At 37.6% G+C, this 24,299-nt stretch overlaps 1 protein-coding gene across 2 annotated transcripts; it reads left to right on the top strand.

Annotated features, from left to right (window-relative positions):
- Positions 1-8,374: 8,374 nt before the first annotated feature.
- Positions 8,375-20,396, top strand: LOC110803581 (auxin response factor 1). 2 transcript variants are annotated; one of them, XM_022009109.2, is made up of 15 exons: positions 8,375-8,774; positions 10,427-10,550; positions 13,836-13,939; positions 14,408-14,503; positions 14,616-14,672; positions 14,928-15,080; positions 15,268-15,352; positions 15,757-15,847; positions 15,973-16,137; positions 16,949-17,068; positions 17,146-17,221; positions 17,487-17,658; positions 17,737-18,152; positions 18,969-19,159; positions 19,750-20,396. In XM_022009109.2, exons 2-15 carry the CDS (start codon positions 10,505-10,507, stop codon positions 19,922-19,924), a joined length of 1,947 nt encoding a protein of 648 aa, XP_021864801.1. In that variant the 5' UTR covers positions 8,375-8,774; positions 10,427-10,504; the 3' UTR covers positions 19,925-20,396. The 2 variants fall into 2 exon arrangements, with proteins under 2 accessions (XP_021864801.1, XP_056696310.1); XM_056840332.1 differs by lacking the exon at positions 19,750-20,396 and having other exon boundaries at positions 8,412-8,774; positions 18,954-19,092.
- Positions 20,397-24,299: the final 3,903 nt, after the last annotated feature.

Here is a 24,299-nt window from a genome sequence, read left to right as displayed (position 1 = left end):
TATGTCTTAATTATGCATGAGATTATGGCTTGATTATGTTGCATGATTAAGGATTTTAGTTCACTTAAAATCTAACCAACATAGTAAGAGCCTTAAGTTCCAAACTTAAAAATTGAGTTAAAAGGTGCCATGCCAAAATAACACTTAGTTGGATAACCTTTACATCAATCTTAGTAATAGTTTTCAGCCATAGCGAGGTGTTACTTATTGATCCTAAAGGGGTAAGGTACACAAATAATTGTGAGTACATGTTAGTTTTGGTGAAACTCAACGATATAAGTAAGGAGTCCTTTTATGTCGTGGCAAACGGGATAGGTTTACCTAATAAGTTCTTAGACGTACCTATCAACCAAGAGTAGTTTCTAGACTATTAGCAAAGGATTTGCTTACCTAGAATATTTTAGAATTGAGTCTAAATACATAATGTGCTTAATTTTTCAATGATTTTAGGATCTTGGATTCATTTTATTCACACCTGCCGGAACAATAAATTCGAATAAAATGCTAATGACTTGTTTAAATTGCATGATTGCTTTAATTTTCAAGTTATTACTCATGATAAATGTTTAGACTTTGCATGCTTCAATGTATTTTTTAATTATTAAATATCTTGCACTGCAGTAAATCCTTTTAGAAAGGTAACAGTAAATTTCCTCGGTTGGTAGTGAATCCAAGAACGATTCACGGAAATGAGAGAAAGTGAGCAATTTAAAATGTACGTTTCTTATATCGACTTTTATGGTTGTTTTCGAGTATCAAAGTTGAATGGCAAACCGATTGGTGCTTGTGAATTCAAAATACAATGTAGTTTTGAGATCATAAAGCATTGAGTTTAAACACTCAGCTTTACCAATGGTTAACAACCTAATATCTTTGTCTATTTATTTCTCGAATGAGTCTAGTCCCTAGACATTCGAATAGATCGATGCTTAGAGAACTTTAGAAGCTTCTGGTAAGATCATCTAGTTGAAACAGAATATTCAACATAAATAAAATGGTAAGAACTCTGTTGGAATGACATCGGACATGTCTAACAAAGTATAAAAGTCAAACAGTAGAGAAGTTAATTCTTAAGACTATAAGAAAGGGTACAAGAAATAGGAAAACAAGGAACAAATGAAAGGAATTTACGATTCCGTTTCTACCTATAAGTTTATGTTTAAAGAAAAGTAACCTAGCAATCGAACTTCCTTGGTATCATATACCGCTTGAGGTTCTTACTTCGGTAATAACTCAAATAATGGAAGCTAGGCTACACTAATGGCCTACAAGTGGGAAATGAAGCATGGCAATGCTACATTAGTTGTAGGGTCATCTAGTTTGTTTTAAGTCCTTATAAGGCTGGAACTTAATGGCTATTTTGTTCCATAATAAGCATACCTAAATTTCTGTTTCAAACACAGAAAGACTCACATTCAAGAAAAACAAAAACAATGTTTGTTTGTTTATTTGGATGAAATGGTCATTTACGAGTTGAGTCAGTATGCTTGATTAAAATGAACACATCTTTAACAATAAGAACTTTACTAGGTTCAAATCAATCTCTTGATTTGAGTTCCACAAACCTTTAGCATTGTTGCATAGACCATGTCAACAGGTTAACATTCTAAAGCTCTATTTTAATGGACTTTTGAAAGTTGGTTGATTTCTAGATCAATTCAAGACAAGCTAGTCTTACTTGTTGAAAGTAACAAAGGATATGAACTATTGTTAGAACGCCTAGACAATAGAGTTCAAAGCTAAAGAAAGATTTTATGACTTTATTATTTCACATGGACTTGAGTGAATATAGGTTTATTTACTCAAATGTGTTATAAGTTTGAATCTATTTGGCTAGTTCAAAGATTCAGAAGTATAAAATCCACTTGGCAAGAAATCATAAAGATCTAGGTTAGATAATGTTGATGATTACTTATACCAAGAATGATCATCAATGATTGTGTGTTGTAATTTCACGATCTAGCTCCTATAGATATGGAAATATCTACGTTGGAATGATCGAAGTCAATTAGTACTTGATTCGATCAATGATGAATCATAAAGGATTTTCCTATAATTTCTAAACAAAATGCTCAACTACCACCAAACTAAACCAAATTCGTCAAAGCTATTGAAAAGTAATTTCAGAATATCTTTTCAGTAATATATATCTAAAGAGTTTCTAAACTCAGTGGGAGCTTAGTGTTTGTTATTTGACAAACTAAGGCCCAAGAATAGATATATGTTTCATTGTGATTTATTCAAATGAGACACAAGGGTATTGTTTCTACCACGAATTTTGAGAACATAATGTTTGTTTGCTCGAAATAATGTCCTTTTGGAGATTCGTTTCCAAATTGACAAGTGGAGAAAATAGACCTCGAAAGTATTCGAGGCGAACAACAAACATAAACGGACATTCCGGAGGCTTTTCGAAATTCTTCAGAAAATCCGAACACTTATTCTTAAGGACTTTAGAAGTGGCTTTAAAGAATAGACATCTCTTAGAAGACTTTACAAATTCTTCAAGGAGAACGGAATATTCAAAGGACTTTCAAGTGGCTGTTGATATTCTATTGTTTGATGTTCTATACCCAAGTAGGCATAGAGTTCAAGTCGATCACTGAAACTATGAGATTCTTCTATTAGATAGTGAAGAAACATAGAGTTCAGGTCAATGAAACTATGAGATTATTCTATTAGATAGTGAAGAAACCTACAACTTGCAGTCAAACTATTATCACGTAGATTAATGAGTTTGTGACTTGTAAGAAAGCTATGACGAAACCTAGATTCCCTAAAATGGTTAGAGGCCATATATAGACTCAATGTTTTAGATGGTTAAAGGCCATAAAACAGAATCAATGTTTTGATGACAAAATTGAAATTTTATTGATTTGCAAGAATGGTTTACATCTATTGGTTGCAAATTGGTTTTAAGGATAAAAACCATCAAACATTGAATTGTGTTCATACACAAAGCAAGCTAGATTAGTTGTTAAAGGTTACAAACAAATTAATGGCATGAATTGTGTTGAAGCCTCATGCATAATCTTAATGCTCAAGTCTATAATTCAAGCAATGATTGCATATTGGTACATATGGCAATTGGATGACAATACGTATTCCTCAATCAAATGTTGGAATAAACTACGTACATAGTATGTCATAGGATTTGTGGATCCAAATAAATGCTTGAAAAGGAAAGCTAGCTTATGAAATCTAAGTACAGATTTAAGCAAGCAATTGGGAATCAGAATTGTATTTTAGTGAAGCTAATAAGCATTTTAGTTTCATAAAATGTACATGATTCTTATAGATATATAAGAAGTTTAGTGGGAGTACGTAAAACTTAATTGGTCCTATGTGTATCACACACATATCTCTCTATTGTGAAATAACATTCAAATACTAATAACTTAGGTTTGAAATTATTCATCAATGATGGACCAAGGCGAAACTTAGTACATACTGGGTATTAAGATCTATTTACAAAGATCTTATGATATTGTTTTGGATTAAGTAATAGCATTTACTAAATCAAACACGAAAGACTCCATTGGAGATATTCGACGCATGTGACTAAATCTAAGTAAAGGATGTTTGAACTATGTATAAGAATTTACTAAGTTAAAACATCAAAGAGTCCAAATGAGATTCTTAACCTATATTATATGTCAAAGAATTTAGCTGGAATTAGTATCTACTGAAACTAAATGAGCTAAAGTTACATGAATAGAATTCAATTGGGAATTATTCTGCAAAAGAATTTATCATGTATGATATAATATGAGGATCGCCAAAAACGTATCGTATGACTTTAGGCATGACGAACATATACCAATCTCTATTGATCTAAGTGAAGATCAACTAGATTGAGATCAAGAAAAAATTATGGTACTTGAAAAGGTACATAGGAATAGTTCTTGACTCAAGGAAATAAAGATATGCTAAATATTTATGCTACACGCATAAACACTGGCAAAGGATCAAGCAAGATTCCTTTGGAGTTAACCATTGACAAGGACGAGCTAAAGAGCATCAAGTTTTGAAATGGCAACATGGATTGGAGACCATGCGTTGTTGCGTGGGAAATTAAATATTAATTTCTATGTTCTATGATACAGATGGAAAATCTTCCACATATCCATGAACTGCTTGGATAAGCAAATCCAAACAAGAGCATCACTAGCAACCTATACAGTTGAAGTAAAAAAGTAATTATTGCCTAAGAAGCAATAAAACAGGGTTGTTTATGTTAAAGAGTTCTTCACTGAACTTAGGTAGATCACATGTTTGTTGTCTTGATGGTTCTTCATTGCAAAATGCATAGAACCACTATTGTATCAAGAAAGACTAGATCACAAAATAAACATACTCAAAAGATCTTATCATCATATCTCGAAGAACATTCGATGAAAAGGATATTAAGATTGGCAAAGCATGATAACTAAACCTATGCAACAAGTGAGAAGCAACACTCATGTTGTAGCACTGGAAATCAAGCATAGCTTTGAATTCCATGAACTGTTTTAAAGATGGGTTTGAGGCCCATGGTTGTAAAACATTAGAGTTGAACATTTATCATATATGAAATGTATTTTCATATTCCATTTAATCTTGGTTTAGTATTAAATGATGAGTCCCTTCGATTTGACGATATATTCAAGATAGACTGTTTGGACCAGTCTTGTGACTAAGAAATGTCTATCAAGTGAACTTGAATGTCAAAAGTTGAAAATGGTCCCTGGTCGGAGTTTTCTATAAAGATGGACGCATAGAAAACGTTAGACGACTAGATTGCAAGATGACTAGTAGTTCTGTTTCTTGAACTATGTGGACATGGAAATGTCGCAATCATTTGCATAGATACTTACTTTGGGAAGACTAGTATCGGACAGACCTATGAAACTTTACTGTAAGAGATGAAAATCAGTCATAAGTAAATTTCATTAAAATTATTAGACACTAATCCTCAATACCTGAGTGATTTGAGATTACTTGTTTGAGAACTGCTTACTTTGACGTTGTCAACCGTCGCACCGTAAAAGGAGGCTATAAAGGCAACGCTCAGGTAATCACCTATCAAACGAAGTCTAATCTCAAGATCGCAAGATTGGGATTGTCCTCCCATAAATCGGGATGAGATGCTGAAAGTTGTACAAGGCCACTCGGAGAGCTAGAAACTGTAAAATGCATGGTCGTGCTCGGATGAATCATGGGCTATGATTATCTGTTTATTTGATCAGTTGAACTCTGAAACCGAGAAACACCTCTGGACATAATAAGGATGACAACTCTTACCTTATGTTCAAGAGCAAGCATCGAGTGACAAAGGAATTAGGAAATGCACATTTGTCCATAAGGACAAGTGGGAGACTGAAGGAAATCATGCCCTTGGTCCAAGTATGCATTTAATGTTAAGTCTAATAAATGCGGTTCAGTATTAATTAACAAGTTAATAATTCAGTGAGATCAAGTGAGCTGAATGCCTAGCTAGAGGCCGCTTCAGTTCAAGTGGAATTAATAATATTAATCCACAGCTTACTCTTGACTGAACCCGTAGGGTCACACAAATAGTACGTAAACGGATCAAGTATTTAATGGCATTAAATACTCCATCTATGGATATTCGGAATTGACGGATCTCGGTTTCAGTGGGAGCTAAGATCGTCAAAGGCAAGCAAATGAATACTCCGGAAACGATAATATTGCCGGAAACGAAAATATGGATCGTATCGGAAATATAAATATTATCCAAGTCGTAGATGTTGCCGGAAACAGAAACATGGTACGTATCGGAAAATATTAATGGAAAAGGAAATATTGCCGGAATCGGAAATATTGCCGGAAACGGAAATATTCTCTGAATCGGAAATAGTATCGGAATCGGAAAATAATTCCGGAAACGGAAATATTAAATATTTGTTCGAAACGGAAATTAATTCCGGAATCAGAAATATTAAATATTGTTCGTATCGGAAATGAATTTCGGAATCGAGAATTTAATCGGAAGCGTATCGTACGAATTAGCATCGGACGAGGCCTGCCAGACGAAGGCCCAGCACGAAGCCAGGCCCACGTCCAGCAAGGGAATCGTGCGCCACAACACGCCAGCCCAAGGCTGCGCCAGGCCCACCGCAAGGCAGGCCCAGCGCGCGCCCAAGGCTGCGGCAGCTCGTGGGCTTCATGGCGAGTGGGCTGCGTTGCTCGGGCTGCACGCGCGCGCATGGCGCCCCTCGTGGGCTGTTGTGCGTGCGTGTGTGTTTGTGTTCACATACGAAACCTAAAGCATATAGGATTCGTTTAATGATTAAATTCCTAATCCTAAAAGATAAATTAATTAAATAAGAGTTCTACTAGGATTCTAATTTAATTAATTCGTATCCTAGTAGGATTCGATTACTTATTCCTTGGCCTATAAATATGAGATCAAGGCTCATAATTTATAACGAGTTTGAAGTATTCAAAGGTAAGAATTTGAGCAAAAATTCAGCCATACACTTGCCCATAATAGCCGAATATTTTAGTACCTTAAGGGCGATTCTAGTTGGTCAATCTTAAGGCGGATCCGGACGTGTTGTGGACTTTCTACGGAGGGACGACACTTGGAGTCCTAAAGACTTGTTCTTGTTCGGTTCGGGCGCAGCAAGGGAGGGCACACTACAAAGAGTATGCATCCTAATTATGCTAATTGTTATGTGGCAATTAATTTGGAATCCTGACTTTTATGGTTTTTCCGCATGATTTATATTCGTTTAAATAAATTGAAGGGGAAGAAATAACCAAAAGTGGAGACAAGGGAGGCTGGCCGGCGACGGAATTCGCGGCTGCAAGCACGGTGGTCGCGGAGGCCGACGGGTGTGCGGTGGCAGCGAGGGAGGCGGTTGTGCGGTGGCTGTTGTGCGATAAATCAAAGCAAGAGAGTGAGGAGGAGGGCATCGAGAACCGAATAGAAAAAGGAAGAGACACGAGGGGAGAGAAGGGAGTTACCGACGACGGTGAGTGAGAGAAACCGGTGACGTGCCGGTTGGTGGTGGCGGCGACAAGCTCGCGGTGGCTGCTACACATAGATGGCAGTGCTTAAGGAGAAGCACAAGAAACGAAAGAAAACAAGGGGAAGAACGAACGAGAGGAGGAGGAAAGAATTACCGGCGGCGACGGAGAGGGACAACGACGGAGGAAGCGCCGACGGTGGTGGTGGCTGGGCAGCAGCAGCAATGACGGCAGTGTGGAGAGAAGCAAAGTTTTGAGGGTTCCTTGTTCTTTGTTCACGTGAATAGTGAAAGAGAAGAGGGTTTGCTGTATTTTGTTTCACGTGAAATAGAAAAGGGAAAGATTGCGTTTTGGGTTTTATTGTTTGGGCTTTGCCAAGTGGGCTTAGAATTAGGATTTAGTTTTAGGACTTCAATCCAAAATCGATTAGGATCGCTTTCTAAATTTAATCGGTTTTCATAATTCGATTTAACATAAAATTCTAAAATTATATTAACTTCATAAATCGTTGAAATATTTAAAACGTATAAAAATAAATATTCGTTACTTACATATTTATTTCTAAAATTCGTAAATTCTATTTAAATATAATTAACTATACGTTAAATTATATTAATAAAATGTATAAAATTACGGGGATTACAGAATGTGTTGCATGTGGAAGTTGGGAAATTGAGAAAGGAGGAGAGAGAAAGGATGGTATTATCGTCTGTTCACTTGAGTAAAAAGTAAATGCAACATGCATAATGGCGAGATGGTCAACACACTATTCTTAAGAGAAATTTGAATTTTTTGAAGAATGATGGTAAGGTTATTTTAGGCATTATTAGAAAGATTAAGGGGCAACTTTTGGCTTTTAAAAGATGTAAAGATTAGAATCAAATCACTGAATGCACAATCAATTTAGTTATAATCACCATTCCTTCTATCATACATAGTAATTTAACAACAACTTACTAATTTGGTTCTCACTTTTATTCCAAAGAACGAGTTAGGTAGATTTTCGTTGTTCTGTAAACCTTAACTTTCTTCAACCTCGCCACATAATTGTGGAACTAGGACACAATAAACTTTTTCATCTTGAAGTTCTTCACATAGTTTTGAACAAAACAAAGTCAACCACTCTTTTTTTCTTCTTAAAAACACTCTAATACCAATGTGCAAAGAAACCATCATTTAAAGACCAACGAACAATTCTGCTACTATCTCTGTAGTTTCTTTTAGTATTTGCAAGTGGTTTGTATTATCTAGTAGAACTCATATAAGCAACTTTGGTTGTGTATGGTTCTTTTTTGGTCTCAAACCTTGCTAATGAGTTTAGGTTGTCATTTGTGAACTTTTTGTTTTAGTACAATTGTATAGTAATAAATAATAAGAAATTAAAAAAAGGTGGTGGAATAAAATAAAAATAATAATTGAAGGGAGGGGAAGGAGCTGTCGGCTTCGACCAGGCAAGGACGATCCAAATCCACATCTCTTCCCTGCAGACAACCCTTTTACCTCCCAATTCCCCCACACCTACACCCATACCTACACCCACCCCTCTTTTTCTTTTTAATTTTCTCTCTCCTCTTTTTCCTTCTTTTCATTTTCTAAACCCTATTTCTTTTTGCTCAATTCCGAGCTTCTTTCCCCTCAATTTTATATTTTTCGTGTTTGATTTGTTGAATATTGACAAAAATATAGCTTCAGTTTAGTACCCGATCCTAGTTGTTTTTTTTTTTTTTTACGAATTTGGTGCTTGATTTATGGGACATTTTGATCTATTTTTAGTTCAGATCGGTCCTCCTGTTATTGAGGTATGCAGTTTTTGATCTTTTAGCATTTTTTTATGCCTTTTTTTTAGCTGTATACATGGTTCAGTTTTTGCGTGCATTTGATTAAAATTTTTGGGAACTGAGAAGTGTGTGTTTATTGTGCTGAACTTTGATGAAATTAATTTGTTTTAGAGTTAATGTTGACCTCACTTGACAGAAATTGCAAATGTCAAAGTTACCAATTAGTGATCAAGTATTTGTCTGTGGAACGTCACAGGAGGATTTCAGTTTCAAATTAATAAGCCACATTTTCCTGCGTTGCCGTTTTTAAGGGATCTTTATTAGGAATTTCGGTTTTTGAATTTGTATTTACGTGTATTGTTCGCTATAGTGTGTTTTGCAACTTCAGTTTGTGTAATTCTCATGCATTCATGAAGAATTTGACTACTTTACAACAAACATATTCATTGAATTAGAGTGTTAGTATGAACAAAAGAAAGGACCACGAATGATAAAGAATAGCCAAATGGTGAAGTGGGAAATTTATATGGAGTAAAGGCAATTACTAGGCATTTTAGAGAATATGTGACAAACGGAATTAGGCTTGTATGATAGAATATCCTTGAAAGGAAATCTGGTCTGTAATTTTATATTGAGGTTCTATGCTACTCCTATTCTTCATATCACCTCAAGTACCCGTGTAGGATACTCGATTTGAACATAGGAAATAACCCATCATCAGAAATTGTTTTCCTATTAAGTTTCATGTATTAGGAAGTGTCAAATTTTGTTTGGTTGATCATGGGAAATAAAACTTACAATGGGAAGTTCCATTTACTAGGGTGACCTAGGTAAGAAACTTTATACCCAATGTTTTCGCCAACCAAACAACTACATTGTCTTCCACTTCTGACGAAATACTCTCACTGTCCCTAAAGTTTGCTTCACTTACCTTTTTGGGCCATCCCTTTGATTTTACCCCATACTATAAATGACGATAAGGGTCCACCACTTTACTATCACAGTCACTAAATTTGATCCCGCTAATTTTCTCTCATCAACTCCACTCAAGCAATATTTTTAAAAGCACACCTTTATGAGGACAAGCAAAAAGGGGATAGAGGGAGTATTTCTCATTTTTTTTGAGGTGTATCAAGCAAACACTTAATTTAGTTTTTGGGGGTGCTGATGGTGTCTTGAGGAATTTATGCAGTTAAAAATAAGCTTCCCTAAAGACCTGATACTCTGATATAATGGCTGGTTTAATTGTTTCGTGGAGCCAGTTAAGCCCACAGAAAACCGGGAAGTAGTTTTGAGTAAAGGGGGCGGGAAGGGGATGGAAACGGAAAAGTTGTGCAAAAAGTTTGAGTCTGTTTCTACGGTAATGCATACTGGATTAAAAGACTGCAGATCTTTTGTGAGATGAAATAGGAGAATGATACCAATTTTGTTTAATTATTTGAAATCTAGAAGGATATGTGGAATTGTCTTAATCCCGGCATAAACAATCCTCTTAATTATGCCATCTCTAAGGTGTATTAACAATTGACTTTGGCTAATCATTAATTATTTGTTTAGTCTTTAATAAGTGTTATCACCGACTATCTGCCTTATCTATTTGAGTTAGTGGTTTTATGTTTAACACGCCAGGGCGACCTTGTTACATTTGACACCATCCCTTTACATGTTTGCAGTAACGAATTACACGTTTCACAACCCTGGGGAAGCATCTTATTATAAATAGGAAGTCTGCTGTGACTGGGTAGCCTCAAATGGCGCTCCAAGGCATTCAGCAATCTGGTGGACAGCAAGAGCAAGGTTCTCATTGTTTTTCATTTTGGTCATTGTGTGTTATGATTTTTGCTTACTCTGTAAGTCTCTAGGGTAGATGGATGCCCATTATTGCTGTTTTAGATGCTTTAGGCACCTTGGCTATGAGAAAGTTAGTCTGAATTTATTCTTCCACAACTGTGATATTGATAATGGAAAATTTTAATTCACCCTGTTTTTCAATAGGTCCTTTTTCGGTATTTACCCTATTCAGTTCGACGATCTTGATGTTGGATTGTGCATCCATGATAAAATTTGCCATTTTCCTTTTTGGCTACTTAAGCCTCACTGGGTAATTGTATTTCGTCAACCACCTTGTATCAGATTGTTCATTAGAACAAAGATTCGATTTATACTTGTTCGCAGATCCTATTTTGATAATTTTTTTTAATCTTTTCGAAACTTTACTAGAAAGTACATTAGTGGTGTATCATGTCGAGACTCAGAGGTTGTGTGATTTTCATTAAAAGGTCTTTGGCTGGTAATCCACTCAATCCAATTCAGTAACAAACCAAAATATAAAAGGATAAATTAGATTCCTGTTTTCTTTGTTTATTGCAAGTTTGCGACACTTCTATTTTGGGAAGTTTCACAATTATTGCAACAATTCTATTTATGGGATGTGTTCACACTAAGTTACAAGTTTTCCCTTACCCACCCCCTTGTTTTTTGCAACATTTCTGTGAGAAGCGTGACATTGGATTAACCAGATCTTACGCTTTACCCTCCACATTTCATTGATGGCAGTATCTTAAGTATATCATTTTTATATACGGCCAACCAATAATGGTGCCCAGCCTCACCTAACTCCATTTTTGTGTTCTATATTTTTCCTTCTCTCTCTTATCTCATCGTCCCCCTTTCTTTTGTCCCGGGCTTATTACACTGCTGGCCAAATCCCAACTCCGTATTTCTCCCTCCTCCATCTTCATCGGTTCATCCTCATAAACATGCATATACGCTTGAAAACACAATAGATAGAAAAAGTGAGAACCCAAGATACATCAACCATACATTTCAGATACATTGAGGACAAGTTATAAATACTCCCTCTATTTTTTTAAAAAATGCATCACTTGCATGGGCACATAGTTTTAGGAGGCCCATGCAAAATTATTATTAAATGGTGTAAGTGGGTAACTAGATAATTTATTTATTAAAGAAAAACAACAATGAAGACCATGATAGTGATAGTATGTGAGAGATGATGGTTTTCTTAATTATTTAAGTGAGGACCATGAGGGAGAGAAAAAGAATAAAATATTTTGAGTGGGAACTAATGAAAAAGAGAAATAACAAAATATGGTAGAAAGTTACCGAATGTGGAAGTGATGCATTTAAAAAAACACCCATAAAAGGCAAGTGATACGTTAAAAATAACCCCCATAAAAGGCAAGTGATGCATTTAAAAAAAGAAGGAAGGAGTACATTGAAAATACATCAACTTTTTTTGGGTATAAGACTATAAGTTCATCAGTTAAGTGTCACATGTACATCAAATTACCATTGGAGATATATCGAAAGACTAATGGTTGATCCCATGCCATAATAAATATGAATTATGTGATCCTAGCCTTAAGCTATGTCTTCTTCTCTCCAACATGTGAATGAACCAAGAATCAATACTTCCTCCGTTCCACAAATATCGCACCAGTTTGACTTTTACATTATTCATGATGTGCTTTTGACCATCTTTTGTAATATATACATACAAAATATGTAATCATGTAAGGTCTTATTAGATTCATATTGATATATATATATACTTTCTAAATATCAGTTTTTTTTTTTTTTACTTATGCACAATTTGAGAAATTAAGAGTCAAAGTCATGTGTTGGGGAGCGTAAAAGTCAACATGGTGCAATATTTAACGAACAGAATAAGTATTACAATTAGAAATCCTAATTACAAATTGAAATCATCATTGTTGGAGCTTGGTTGGACAAGACAATAGAGAAGGGAAGATAGTTCAAATGCTTTTTTTTAAACATCGGCGTAATCTGCCTCTTGTCGTCATTGTCAGGTTCTCTGTGTTAAATTATCTCCATAGTTGCAGGTTGAGGGAGGGCAGGAGGGTTCTTTAATTTGTTCAACAGAGATGTCGTGTTGAAGATAATGGCAGATTAGAGGAATACATAAAAGGAAACGCAAAAGTAGTAGTTCTAGGATTTAATCTTGATCATCGGTATTAAAATCCAGCGTCCAGAGGGGGGAGAGAGAGAGAGCTGGTACTTCTCACCTTAGTTTAAAAAGGCGCAAGGCGCACTAAGGCGCACAAGGGTCATGAAGCATAGGAGCAAGGCGCAAGGCTCAGGCGCGCGCCTTTTGGATACAAGGCGCACATAATTTTCTATTAAACCTTAAAATTCGGTATAGAAAAAAAGTAACACAATTTATACTCAAAACAACATATTTCTATTGGAGTGCCATATTTTCTTGCCGGTTCATAAGCATTGCGTGATCCCGTCCATGGAGTGTCAGAATTAGAACCTTCCATGGTAATTACAAACTGGAAATATGAAATTATCTCATATTATGCTACTTCCACTACCCAAAAAGCTAAGGTTGTAGAGGTACGACCGTTGATAGGTCTATGGGGTGTGTTTATATCATTAAAAAAGAAAAGAAAATGTAAATAAAAGATCCACGTCATCCTACTGCGCCTGAAGACTGAAGGCGGTAAGGCGCACAAAAGCGCACGAAGGCGCGCTCCTGGTTGACATCAGTGAGCCTGGAGAGCTCAAGGCGCCGAAGGCTAAGCCTAGGTGAGCCTTGCGCCTAGGCGCGCCTTGGGCGCGCTTTTTTTAAACTAAACTTATCACATGAGAGAGAGAGAGAGATGATACTTCTCATACGAGAGAGAGTTTTCCGGCTACCCATTTATCATCACAATCAGACCTTCAGGTTTTTTCCTATTCATAACTTTATTTTTAAATTCTTTTCTTTTTATTCTTGGTGTGAGGGGGTTTGACCTAGATTGATATTTGTGGCATTTGTTTTGCTTTTTTAATTTGGGTTGAACACTGGCTATATAGGCTTATGAAGTTGGATCTGATTGTCTACATCTAAACCCAAACTTCTTTGGGTACAAGTTTGGTATCCAAGTTCAATCTGAACTGATTTTATGTTTTGTAGAATCTTTATTCTGCTCTTCAAGTTCTGGAAAGCAGATTGGAAATTTTTTGTACTGCCTAGTTTGTTATTGGCTGATGTTTGCAGGTTTACCCCCTCTTTTCTAATGTCATTGTGAATCATTTATGAATCATTTGTAGATGCTTTGTACAAGGAGCTTTGGTATGCCTGCGCTGGACCCTTAGTAAATGTTCCCCGTGAAGGGGAACGTGTTTACTACTTTCCTCAAGGTCACATGGAGCAGGTAGGTGGATCTTTTTCTTTTCAATTGTAATTTTCCCTTCCATTTTCCGGGGTATCACTTTGGGATACAGTAGGCTATATATTGCTGCAATTTGACAAGGGTTCGTTCTGTTTGATTTTTTCACATATGCCTTGTAATTTTCTTTTGATATTTGGATATGCACTATTTTAGTAATGTTTGCCAAAGCATTAAAGATTGCTTGGTTGTTCACTGTTTGGACTACTCTCCGTTACTTTCTTTGAGTAGTTTGGTGAAGTTTTGACTGTAGGATAAAATGTGAGTATTTTGTTAGATGGGTGGGCATCTTGTTGGATGGGTGGGCATTTGACCCCAGCAAAAATTACTTTCAGTTTTTACACAGGATGTATTCTTGTGCTTGTTGTTTCTCAAGTGAAGCATATCTTGTCTTAACTTTTGATGTGGTTAATTGCTTTTCGTGCTGATGAGAGTAATCCTTTCGATCTTCAGCTTGAAGCATCAACACATCAGGGATTAGACCAGCAGATGCCTTCATTCAATTTGCCATCAAAAATTCTTTGCAAAGTGGCTCATATTGAACTTCGGGTTAGTTGCATTACCATCACTATGAATACTTTATGCCTTTGTGATCTTCTTCCCATGTTATAGGCTTCTAAGTGTTTGTGAAAATACTTCTAAATCTATATTTGTTGTGTAGGCGGAGCCTGAAACAGATGAAGTTTATGCTCAGATAACTCTGGTTCCTGAAAGAGATGTGAGTTTCTCCTTCATTCCCTTTCTCTCTGTTGATAAAAAAATATCTTTTCGCTTTGACGCGTATCTCACTCTCAACCGGAAATGGACAAGATTCACACATGTCATTATGAGTGCTCGGCATATGAGTTGCAGTCAGCGCTCTTGCTTATTTTAGTGTTACTATCTCCCCATGTCTGTATCAGCTCATTTAGTACTAACGTTTTATGTAAAGTATTAACAATTATCTAAATATGCTGCATTTCCTCTTTCCCAGCAAAGTGAAGTTTCAACACCTGATCCTCCAGTGCCAGATCCTCCAAGGTGCAATGTGCATTCGTTTTGCAAGACACTGACAGCTTCTGATACTAGCACACATGGTGGATTCTCTGTGCTTCGAAGGCATGCAGATGATTGCTTACCACCCCTGGTTAGGCTTTGCCGCTGAACTTCGTTATTCTTAGAGATCCCATAATATATTTCTCAACGATAGTATGCTTAAGAAGAAAATTGATGTCAATATTTTCTTGAGAGAAGCTGTGGATTTTGGTTTTTAAATGAACCTTCATTCCTTTTTTTTCCGTCTTCAATTCATGTTGAACTGGTCCACTCTGCAGGACATGTCTCAGCAGCCACCTTGGCAGGAACTGGTTGCTACAGATCTCCATCGCAGTGAGTGGCACTTCCGCCACATATTTAGAGGTGAGCAACCCTGTTAACAGATGTGTTCTTGTACCAAGCTGTGCCTTTGAGCATGTAATGTGAGGCTTTAAGGAATTGTGCAAGCAGAGAAGTTGTTCTTGTGCTGCTATTTTATCTGTCAAATAGAAGCCGAAACGCAAAGCAAAACCAAAAACAGAAATTGGAGACTGAGTTATGGACATAAAAAATGTTTAGTAAGCAGGGATTTTTGAATATCTGTTACAGTTTTTGAGGTTTTGAGGGTTGCCAAGAGATTGCTTGATGCTTTTCCGGTTTCTGTACATACTAGTGCACTCTTATTTTTTTGGTTAGATACACTCTAATCAATTTTTCCGCTATTGGTTCCCACGGGAGACCAAGTTATGGTTCTAGAGAAGTTTCTTACCTGTTAGGACATCATACAGGGCAACCAAGACGCCACCTACTGACTACAGGGTGGAGTGTATTTGTCAGTTCCAAGAAGCTAGTAGCTGGTGATGCATTTATATTTTTGAGGTAAATTTCATCTGTTTAATTTTTTATTATTTACACGGGGGGGGGGGGTATTTTCCCAATAAAATTGTTGCGAGACGTAGAAATATTACGTTTCTTGTTTTATAAGACCTTAAACTTATTGACAGAGGTGAAAATGGAGAACTGCGTGTTGGAGTAAGGAGGCTGATGAGGCAGTTGAACAATATGCCATCTTCTGTTATTTCTAGCCATAGCATGCACCTTGGCGTTCTTGCTACAGCAGCCCATGCAATTCAAACTGGAACCCTGTTTTCAGTTTTCTACAAGCCAAGGTTCGTGATCTTTCTTAATTTTAGACTTTCTATTACACATATTTATCCGTTTCCTTGCGGCGTAGAAAAGGTTTATTCTATGTGCAATTCCTAACTGACATCTGTTTAGAAGAATATAACAGGCCCCACTTAATTAATGAACCGAGTCTGCCATGCCGACTAGTGTATTTCCTTGCTGATTACAGGTTTTGTTGGGATGTCACCTGTTTTAACCCCATTAATTTTTCTGTTATTCTTTTTGTTTGCGAGATACAAGGCTTACCTATATTTTCATTTGGTCCACTTTTTATCTGTCATTCTGCACATCCATGCATAACTGCTTGGCACATCTTATTGTTCACAGCTCTCTAAACTCGGTGCTGCGTACTATTGGCTCTGTGTTACATGCTTACATCAATTCATCAGACCCCTTGTACATTGTGAATTCCTTGTATTTAGCCAGGATAGTGGGTGGGAATATTTGGTGAGGGGAAAGGGTGGAGGAGGTTAGGGTGTTATTCTTGTCACATTTGTTGCATGAGAAAAGAGCTTACAGTTTATGTGGCGTGCAAAATTAATTGAAGGATTACATACATGTTAAGGGACTGGTATCAGTTAACAATCCTTTTGAACTTTTATTTTTGACCCAAGGAGAACTATTTCTTTCAGATGGTCGGGATACTGTGTTTCAATCCTTTGTTGTGTATGATTTGTCCGTTTTGTCCCTTAAATCTGCACTTGGTCGATGTTAACATGTTTATTTGATCATTGGCTACGATAGTTTCTTTATTTCCAATTATATCAATTTCTGACTAGGGCTATATTATGACAGAACTAGTAGGTCTGAGTTCCTTGTGAGTGTGAACAAGTACCTTGAGGCCAAGAGCCACAAGCTTTCTGTTGGGATGAGATTCAAAATGAGATTCGAAGGTGATGAAGTTCCTGAAAGAAGGTATATCGTGCCGGGCCTTACTTTTTGTCGTAATCTAACCACTACTTGCTTATCTACTTGCTTCCGTAATTTGACAGGTTCAGTGGCACAATTGTTGGCGTCAATGATTCTCCATCATCAACTTGGGCAAACTCTGAATGGAGATCTTTGAAGGTAAAGCTTCTTTCTTGCGATTAATTTATTTATAACACGTAAAGCGTTGTTACTACATTATATTTCAATCATGTAAAAAGTGACAGATATCTCATGCTGCATTTTACAGTTACCTGTTTATCTCGGAGGGTGTCATGAGTGGAACTTTAGTACCGAATATTCCTTATCTCTGTCATGATTGACTGAGTTGCCTCAACTCTCAAGCATCTGATGTGAAAATGCTCTTCTTTTTCCCTTTCTGATATAACCCTTTGTTCCTTTCCAGGTTCAATGGGATGAGCCTTCATCAATTGTGCGCCCAGAGAGAGTTTCACCTTGGGACTTGGAACCACTGGTAGCAACTAATTCTAGCAACTCCCAGCCGACTCAAAGGAATAAGAGGCCACGACCTGCGATGATGCCATGCTCAGCAACAGCAACAGATTTGTCTGGGCTAGGTGTAAATTTGTTACTTCTTGGCTCCAATGTGTTTTAGTAGGGATCTCTACTTATTTTTATTCTTCTCTTCACCTCAGGCATCTGGAAGTCTACGAGTGAATCTCCTGTTGCTGCATGTTCTGAAATCGAGCGTGCACGTGATCAGTTTTCATCTGTGACAAAGGTTGGTTCTGTTGGTTTTACAGCAAACAGTTCCCTTCCTGCCATATCCAGCCAGTCAATTTATTGGTCCCAAAGAGCAGACAATGTATCAGAATCACTCGGATCAGTTGTTAACAAAGAATCTGGAGAAAAGAGAAAGAGTAGTGCAGCTGGCTGCCGTTTATTTGGTATTAATTTGGATGAAACTTCTACGAGGGTTGGTGAGGATCAGCCAGTCCCGTCTCTGGAAGCTGAATCTGATAGATCCAATGTTAATCGATCTGATGTGCCTTCGTCGGGTGGTGATCCTGACAAATCTTCTCCGAGTAAGCAAAGTCGTACATGCACAAAGGTAAATCTCACTACTTGCAGTTTATTACTTTCTTGTGCTTTGCTACTTCACCAAACCCCCTCTTTATATCCTAGTTGGCGTCATATATGGTTACAAAGAGGAATGAATTAGAAGATGTAATTGGGCTAGATCTTAAAGCATTCAATGCCAGATATAGACTTCATATTCTAGTGTACTTCCATGCCTTTGCTGGCCATTTCTTGTTCAGGACATGATATCAAATGTGCACTATTGAGGCAACCCTATTTATTTTATTGTTCAGATATATTTGCTGGGCTTTTTGCTATTTCATTTCCTTTTGCTGTTCGTTGTGTAGATTAGACCTATTAGTTTCCTACTTGATGTTGTTTCTTAGAGTTGAAATCTTGTTTAGCTGATATTTTTGGTTGAGAGTGTTGGTCATTAGGTTGAGGAATGTTTAATGTTGGATTAGTAGTGATTATTCAGACTCGAAGTTTGTGTCTGGTTCCATGACTGAAGTCCCAAATTTTGTCTGGTTTACATGTACGGATCGTAACATTGAGCTTCTGAAACATCAAGGCTCTTTTAAGATAGTATGTACCTTTGCATTTAACCTTACAATTCTGAATGCTTGGAATTTAGAACCATTCATTTTTTCTAGGTAATTCCGGGGAACTACTTTTTAAGTCTTTGCCATTGTATGTCTGAGATAGTATACCTTTTTAAATTTAGTCTTTTACTAACGTCTGCTTGTATGTTGTACTTAAAAAAGAAAGAAGCTGCCTATTATCTTTTTTAGATTAAACAAGTGGAGTATTTGAAATTTACCTAATATTGCAGTTAATCATATTCTAGGTTCATATGCAAGGTGTAGCTGTTGGGAGGGCTGTAGATTTGACACGTTTTGACTGTTACGAGGACCTCCTTAAGAAACTAGAGGAATTATTTGACATCAAAGGGGAGCTCTGTTGTTCATCAGGGAGATGGCAGGTTGTCTACACAGATGATGAAGATGACATGATGATGGTTGGAGATGATCCATGGGAGTAAGTTTAACAAGAACATGTCCTGATGCAAATTCCCCCATCCCAAGGACACACTAACAATAAATTAAGACCCGGAAGAAGTAAACAGGCCTTGGCCTCATGAAAAACGTTATCGGCTAACAACTTGAATAATTGGATATGGAAATGGGCTAAAAAAGTGAACCTACTGGGCAGTTATTAATCGCATTGTTCAGTGCTTGTACTCTTGTTATACTACCTCCGTTTCAAAATGATCTTTACACTTTCCGTTTTAGTCGGTTTCATTATGTTCTTTACACTTCGCTTTATTCTATTTTTGGTCATGAAAATGTACTACCTTATCCTTCTTGCCCCACAATATTTCAAATATCCACTCACTTTCTCTTTTTTTATTCATTTTTTCTTATACACCCATATTTTTACACATTTCTCTTACTTTATCTATATTTTATTATATTCAGCCAACTTTTCCATTTGTGCAAATAGTAACCGTAAAGATCTTTATGAAACGAAGGTAGTATAAGATTGGAATAATTTACGTTTGATAACACCATGAAAGCATGTTAGTATGTTATTCTGTGGGCTGCTTCTGAGATTTGGTCTTTTTCCAGGGAGTTTTGCAGCATGGTCAGAAAGATCTTCATCTACACATCTGAAGAAGTCAAGCGTCTCTCACCAAAGAGTAAAATGAGTGTTGAAGAGGAAGCCAAACCAGGTTATACTGGAGATGCTGGATTGCCAGCTGCCTCTGAGGAGCAGTCATCTGCTGTCGGCCCAAGTAGCTAACTTTGGCTATCCTTCTATCGTGAGAAGAACTAGCTCAAGTAAAAAAAAAATGGAAGAAAAAAGACGAAGTAAACTGCAGTAAAGAAAGAGGAGGGAATTTAGGAAGAGGGGAAAAGTTGATATTCAGCAATTTGTTACTGTCGGTTTTCACAAGTTTTATGGATGAGCAAGTATACAGCATCTGAAGGGGAATTACCAACTCTCAGTGTGCTTTGCTTGTTGTTGTAGTAGTAGTTTAGAGTTTTGTTTCATAATTCATATTTTGGCGAAGGGGACTTGTGCTGTGTTCCTCATCCGGAAATAGGTTAAGGAAGCTGGTCTCCTCTACTTGACTGTGTTCCTAAAGACGAGGGCTGACTATTTAGATTGCTGCTTTGTATACATCCCCTTGTATCTTGTTCCTCACTTTGATAATACTTTGCTTTTTGTATATATAAACAAACATGGCTACTTATAGTCGAGTTTACCTTAATTTTGTTGCATTTGTTTAAGCTTCGGATGTGCAGTGGGTTGTTTAAGAATGATGGCTCCAGATTTACTTTGAAGCTAATAATTTGTCAACTGTGTAAGTGATAGTGAAGAATTCCAGCAGTAGGATTATCAAGAAAATTGAGAATGTGGAGGAGTAGCACACCACTTCACTTCCCTCTTGTCGAGAAGGCTAGACGAGAAGAAGACAATCTTGAAGACGCCTCGGGCGTAATTGTAAGAAGAATTATTCTTCTGGTATCTCGCTAAAGGACGTTTCCTAAAATCTGAGCATGTCAGTTGGTTTTCTATGTGGGTTTAATGTCTTAACCCTTTGACTAATCTCTCTCGATTTTGTTATTTGCAGGTTTTTTTTTTCTCTTTTTCTCATTCGCGTTCAAAGTTTCGCCTTTCGGAATTTTTTATAGGTACCCAGTCTTTTCACTCCTTTTCCTTTTTTCTTTCTTTTGCTTTCTATTTCTGTGCTATTTTAGAATTTTCTCACCTAGGCATGAGTAATTCTTTGGGTGGGGGTTTGCCTTCTTCTTCTCGCCCCACTGAGTTTTCTGGTTGGTTGTACCTCGCGAAATTAACTGTTGTTGGTCCAACATTATGCCTACTTCTCAATGACAACGACTCGCGAGTTCGACGAGGGTTTAAGCCAGGCCGAGAAGGAGCGTTGTTTCGGTTTTCACTAAATGCGTGCTCGAATGGAAAGAGATTTGCGGCCTCATGAGCATAGTGTTCGTGACTCTGAGCCTATATTAGACATCTCCCCATCTCTGTGCAATATCACATCGGGTCTTTTCGGGAACTTACGGATTCTGCCGGTAGGGGTCATGGGGAGTATGGTACTAACACTGGCAACTTCGGTACGATGGCTCCAGAGCAGAACGCTAGTACTAGCGGTCGCCGACCTAGTAAGGAACACGTCGAGGATGATGATGAGGTTGATACCGGTGAATATTCTAAGGGTGATTCTATTTTCGACAAATCAGAAGTTAAGAGTGGTGGCGAACACGTTTACGATGATAATGCCGGTACAAATGATAATGAGGCCGGTATCGTCGGGGGTAATGATAATGATGATGATGCCGGTATTGTTTCTGATGATGATGATCCGGCCACTGTTACAGTAGAGGAGGTACTTGCATATGAGGCTAAGGAGCACCTATTTTTTTTTACAGACGAGGAGTCAAACCAGCATAGGCTACCCGTGTTTCCTCCCTTAACCAGTGCTGCTCGAAAAACCGTAAACTTGAAGACCTAGCGCGAGATGATCGTGAGGAAGAATCATGAAGTGCATGGTTCCACCTTTCTTGGTTTGCCGGCTGGCTACAGACTGAAAGTACCGCTTGCGGGTGCAAATATACTTGACTGTCCTCCCGGCCATATCGCGGTATATGCGAAGCATTTCGATTTTGGACTTCGTTTTCCCTTACATTCCTTCATCAAGAAGATATTTCAGGCTTGGAATGTTTGCTTGGCCCAAGTTACTCCAGTCGTCAGAGCCGTCGTCGCTTATGGTTGGATGTGCTTATTTAAACAATGGTTGCTGACATTGAATTTGTTCAAACGGCTATTGTGGCTGAAAAGGGATGGGGAGACTCAGTTCGCCGAAAAGGAAGACTGTGCATCCTCCCTTGTGTAGCTGCAAAGACTGGCAAGACCGTTTTTATTTTGTTCAAGTGCATGAAGAGTTTCCTCTCAGACGGACTTTCTGCAAACCTCTACCCCGGACGGGTCAGTACAATCAACGTGGTTTGGGCCGTCGCGAGAAGAAGGCATACAAATACTTAGAGTGCGACCTTCTGGATGTTGGTCTTAGCAAAATGGATGTTGGTCTTAGCAAAAAGCAGGTTGTTAATCGAAATTGGCTCCCTAATGTTTATTATATTTTGGGCAACAAGCCATTGTCTGCTGTCGGCCTTAGCCATACTCATTGTTTTGGTAATTATGCCTTTAATTATTTGGATCACTATGCTTTTTGCCTATGCTCCACCCTTCTCTTTTTTTCTTTTTTTATATATTCACCTTGACTGTCTTTCTTTCTTTTAGGGCTCCATATTCTCGATAAGGAAACCCTTGGCTTTGACGAGAAGTGGCAGCCATTGTATACGCAGCCTCCTATCCCCAAACGTCGGTACGATACTATAACCACTTATTCCACCCGAGTTTTCAAATGTCGATCTACTACGACCGTCGCCAAAAACCGGGTGAGCAAGGATAGTGCTAAGCCTACTTCTTCTTGTGCTGCTGCCCCCAAACCTTCACTTGCATCTGACATGCTGTCCAATCCAACCTGTCGCCGTGGTTACCGCCGGAAGAGATCCTCGCTTGTTAGTAGTCGAGATGATTCGACAAAAAAGTCCAAACACTGATGTGGATGAGAATATATTTGTTGCTGCCAGAGACACTCTCGACAAGGCTGGGGGGGGCATGATTGATATGTTCATATTTTATAGTGTTTTTACCCCGTCCCTTGATACTTTTTGATCTCAAATGAGCTCTTCGGAGCGATTTTTAGCACTAATGTGCTCCTTGTAGTGTGTTTGTAGTTTCAGGTTCATCATTGTAGGAATTAGCATATTTATGTGCATTTCCTACTCATTTGAATCAATATAAGAGATTATATACTTTCGAGAGCACAAACATTAAGTTGGAAGAGTTTTGAAGCAAAGCGAATAACGAAAGAAGTAGATAAATGACTGTAGTCCACTATTTTAATCATAACTCAAGTTCTACAACTCCAAATGAAGTAATTCCAATTGGGTTGGATTCTATACTTCAATAGCTTTCCAACAAGTGGTCACTCGTCTAATTCCGACGAATAACGAAGGAGATATGGCGTTTTGAAGATAGATGATTGTGCAACTTGTACGCGCGCCCGATCGGGCGGGATTCGCCCGATCCGGATCGGGCGGTCATTTTGGGCGCTGTTCTGGGTATTTCGCAACCACCCGATCGGGTGGAATTTCGCACGATCGGGCCGCTTGTCGAGCAGAATGCACGATCGGGCGGCTGTCTGCCCGATCGGGCGACGCCAACCCCTGCTGCTTTTTCGCGAGTTTTATTTTCCGGTTTTGGGCTATATTTTGGGCATACTATAAATACTAGCCCCTTTTATTTTTAGTGACATCTTTTATTCTAGTATTATCACTTAGTTTTATTTTAGTTTTCTCTCTAAATTGTCCCAAACACTTACTTTTAGTTTCAATCAAAGCTTCAATTTTTAGTTCATCCTTTTGTTCTTCATTTAGGTATTGATTTCTATTTTGCGTTATTAGTTACTTTTCATCATGTTTTCTATTATATTGATTGCTTTATTATTTGCTATCATGAGTGAGTAGTTTAATTTCTAGGGTTTAGGGGATCCATGAATGCATGATTGGGATTAATTGTGGACTTGATTAGTTGATTAATTAATTGTAATTTCTATAGCTTATTATTATTGCTCTTCAATTCTGTTCGGCCGGACTATTTTGATTTGAGTTTGATTAACCTTAGATTATGCGCCGAGAGGTATAAATCTGATGTTTTTGGTCTGTGGCTATTAGATAGGAATCATTTCTAGTACATAGCGAGAGCCTGCTAGGTTTATTATCCTAAGGAATTCATAAGATTCGACAGATGCATGTTTTCCTAGTTATGATTATTAATTGATTGTTATTGTCCGTTGTCCAATCCCGGTCTGCATTTGTGGTGAACCGCTGCCCTAGATTCCCTTAGCATTGATATTTTCCATTTTAATTATTGCTTTAGTTTAATTTACAAACCAACCCAACCCTTTTGTTGCCAATAGTCTAGATTAGTTAATTAATAGTAGAAAGAATGCATGTTTCCCTGTGGATACGATCCCTACTTCCCTTACTATTTTGTTAGTGGACTTAGGTTAATTTTTGATAAG

Source organism: Spinacia oleracea, chromosome 3 (assembly GCF_020520425.1).
Source record: "Spinacia oleracea cultivar Varoflay chromosome 3, BTI_SOV_V1, whole genome shotgun sequence".
NCBI classification, from domain to species: domain Eukaryota; kingdom Viridiplantae; phylum Streptophyta; class Magnoliopsida; order Caryophyllales; family Amaranthaceae; genus Spinacia; species Spinacia oleracea.
The sequence above is the reverse complement of the archived record's forward strand: the minus strand, read 5'-3'. Positions and strand labels throughout refer to the sequence as shown.

Excerpts from the sequence above, each read along its gene's own strand:
- LOC110803581 (XM_022009109.2), top strand. The coding sequence starts at position 10,505 with ATGGCGCTCCAAGGCATTCAGCAATCTGGTGGACAGCAAGAGCAAG. Across the intron at positions 10,551-13,835 it reads TGGTGGACAGCAAGAGCAAG|ATGCTTTGTACAAGGAGCTT; the intron begins GTTCTCATTGTT and ends AATCATTTGTAG. Across the intron at positions 14,504-14,615 it reads TGGCTCATATTGAACTTCGG|GCGGAGCCTGAAACAGATGA; the intron begins GTTAGTTGCATT and ends TTTGTTGTGTAG.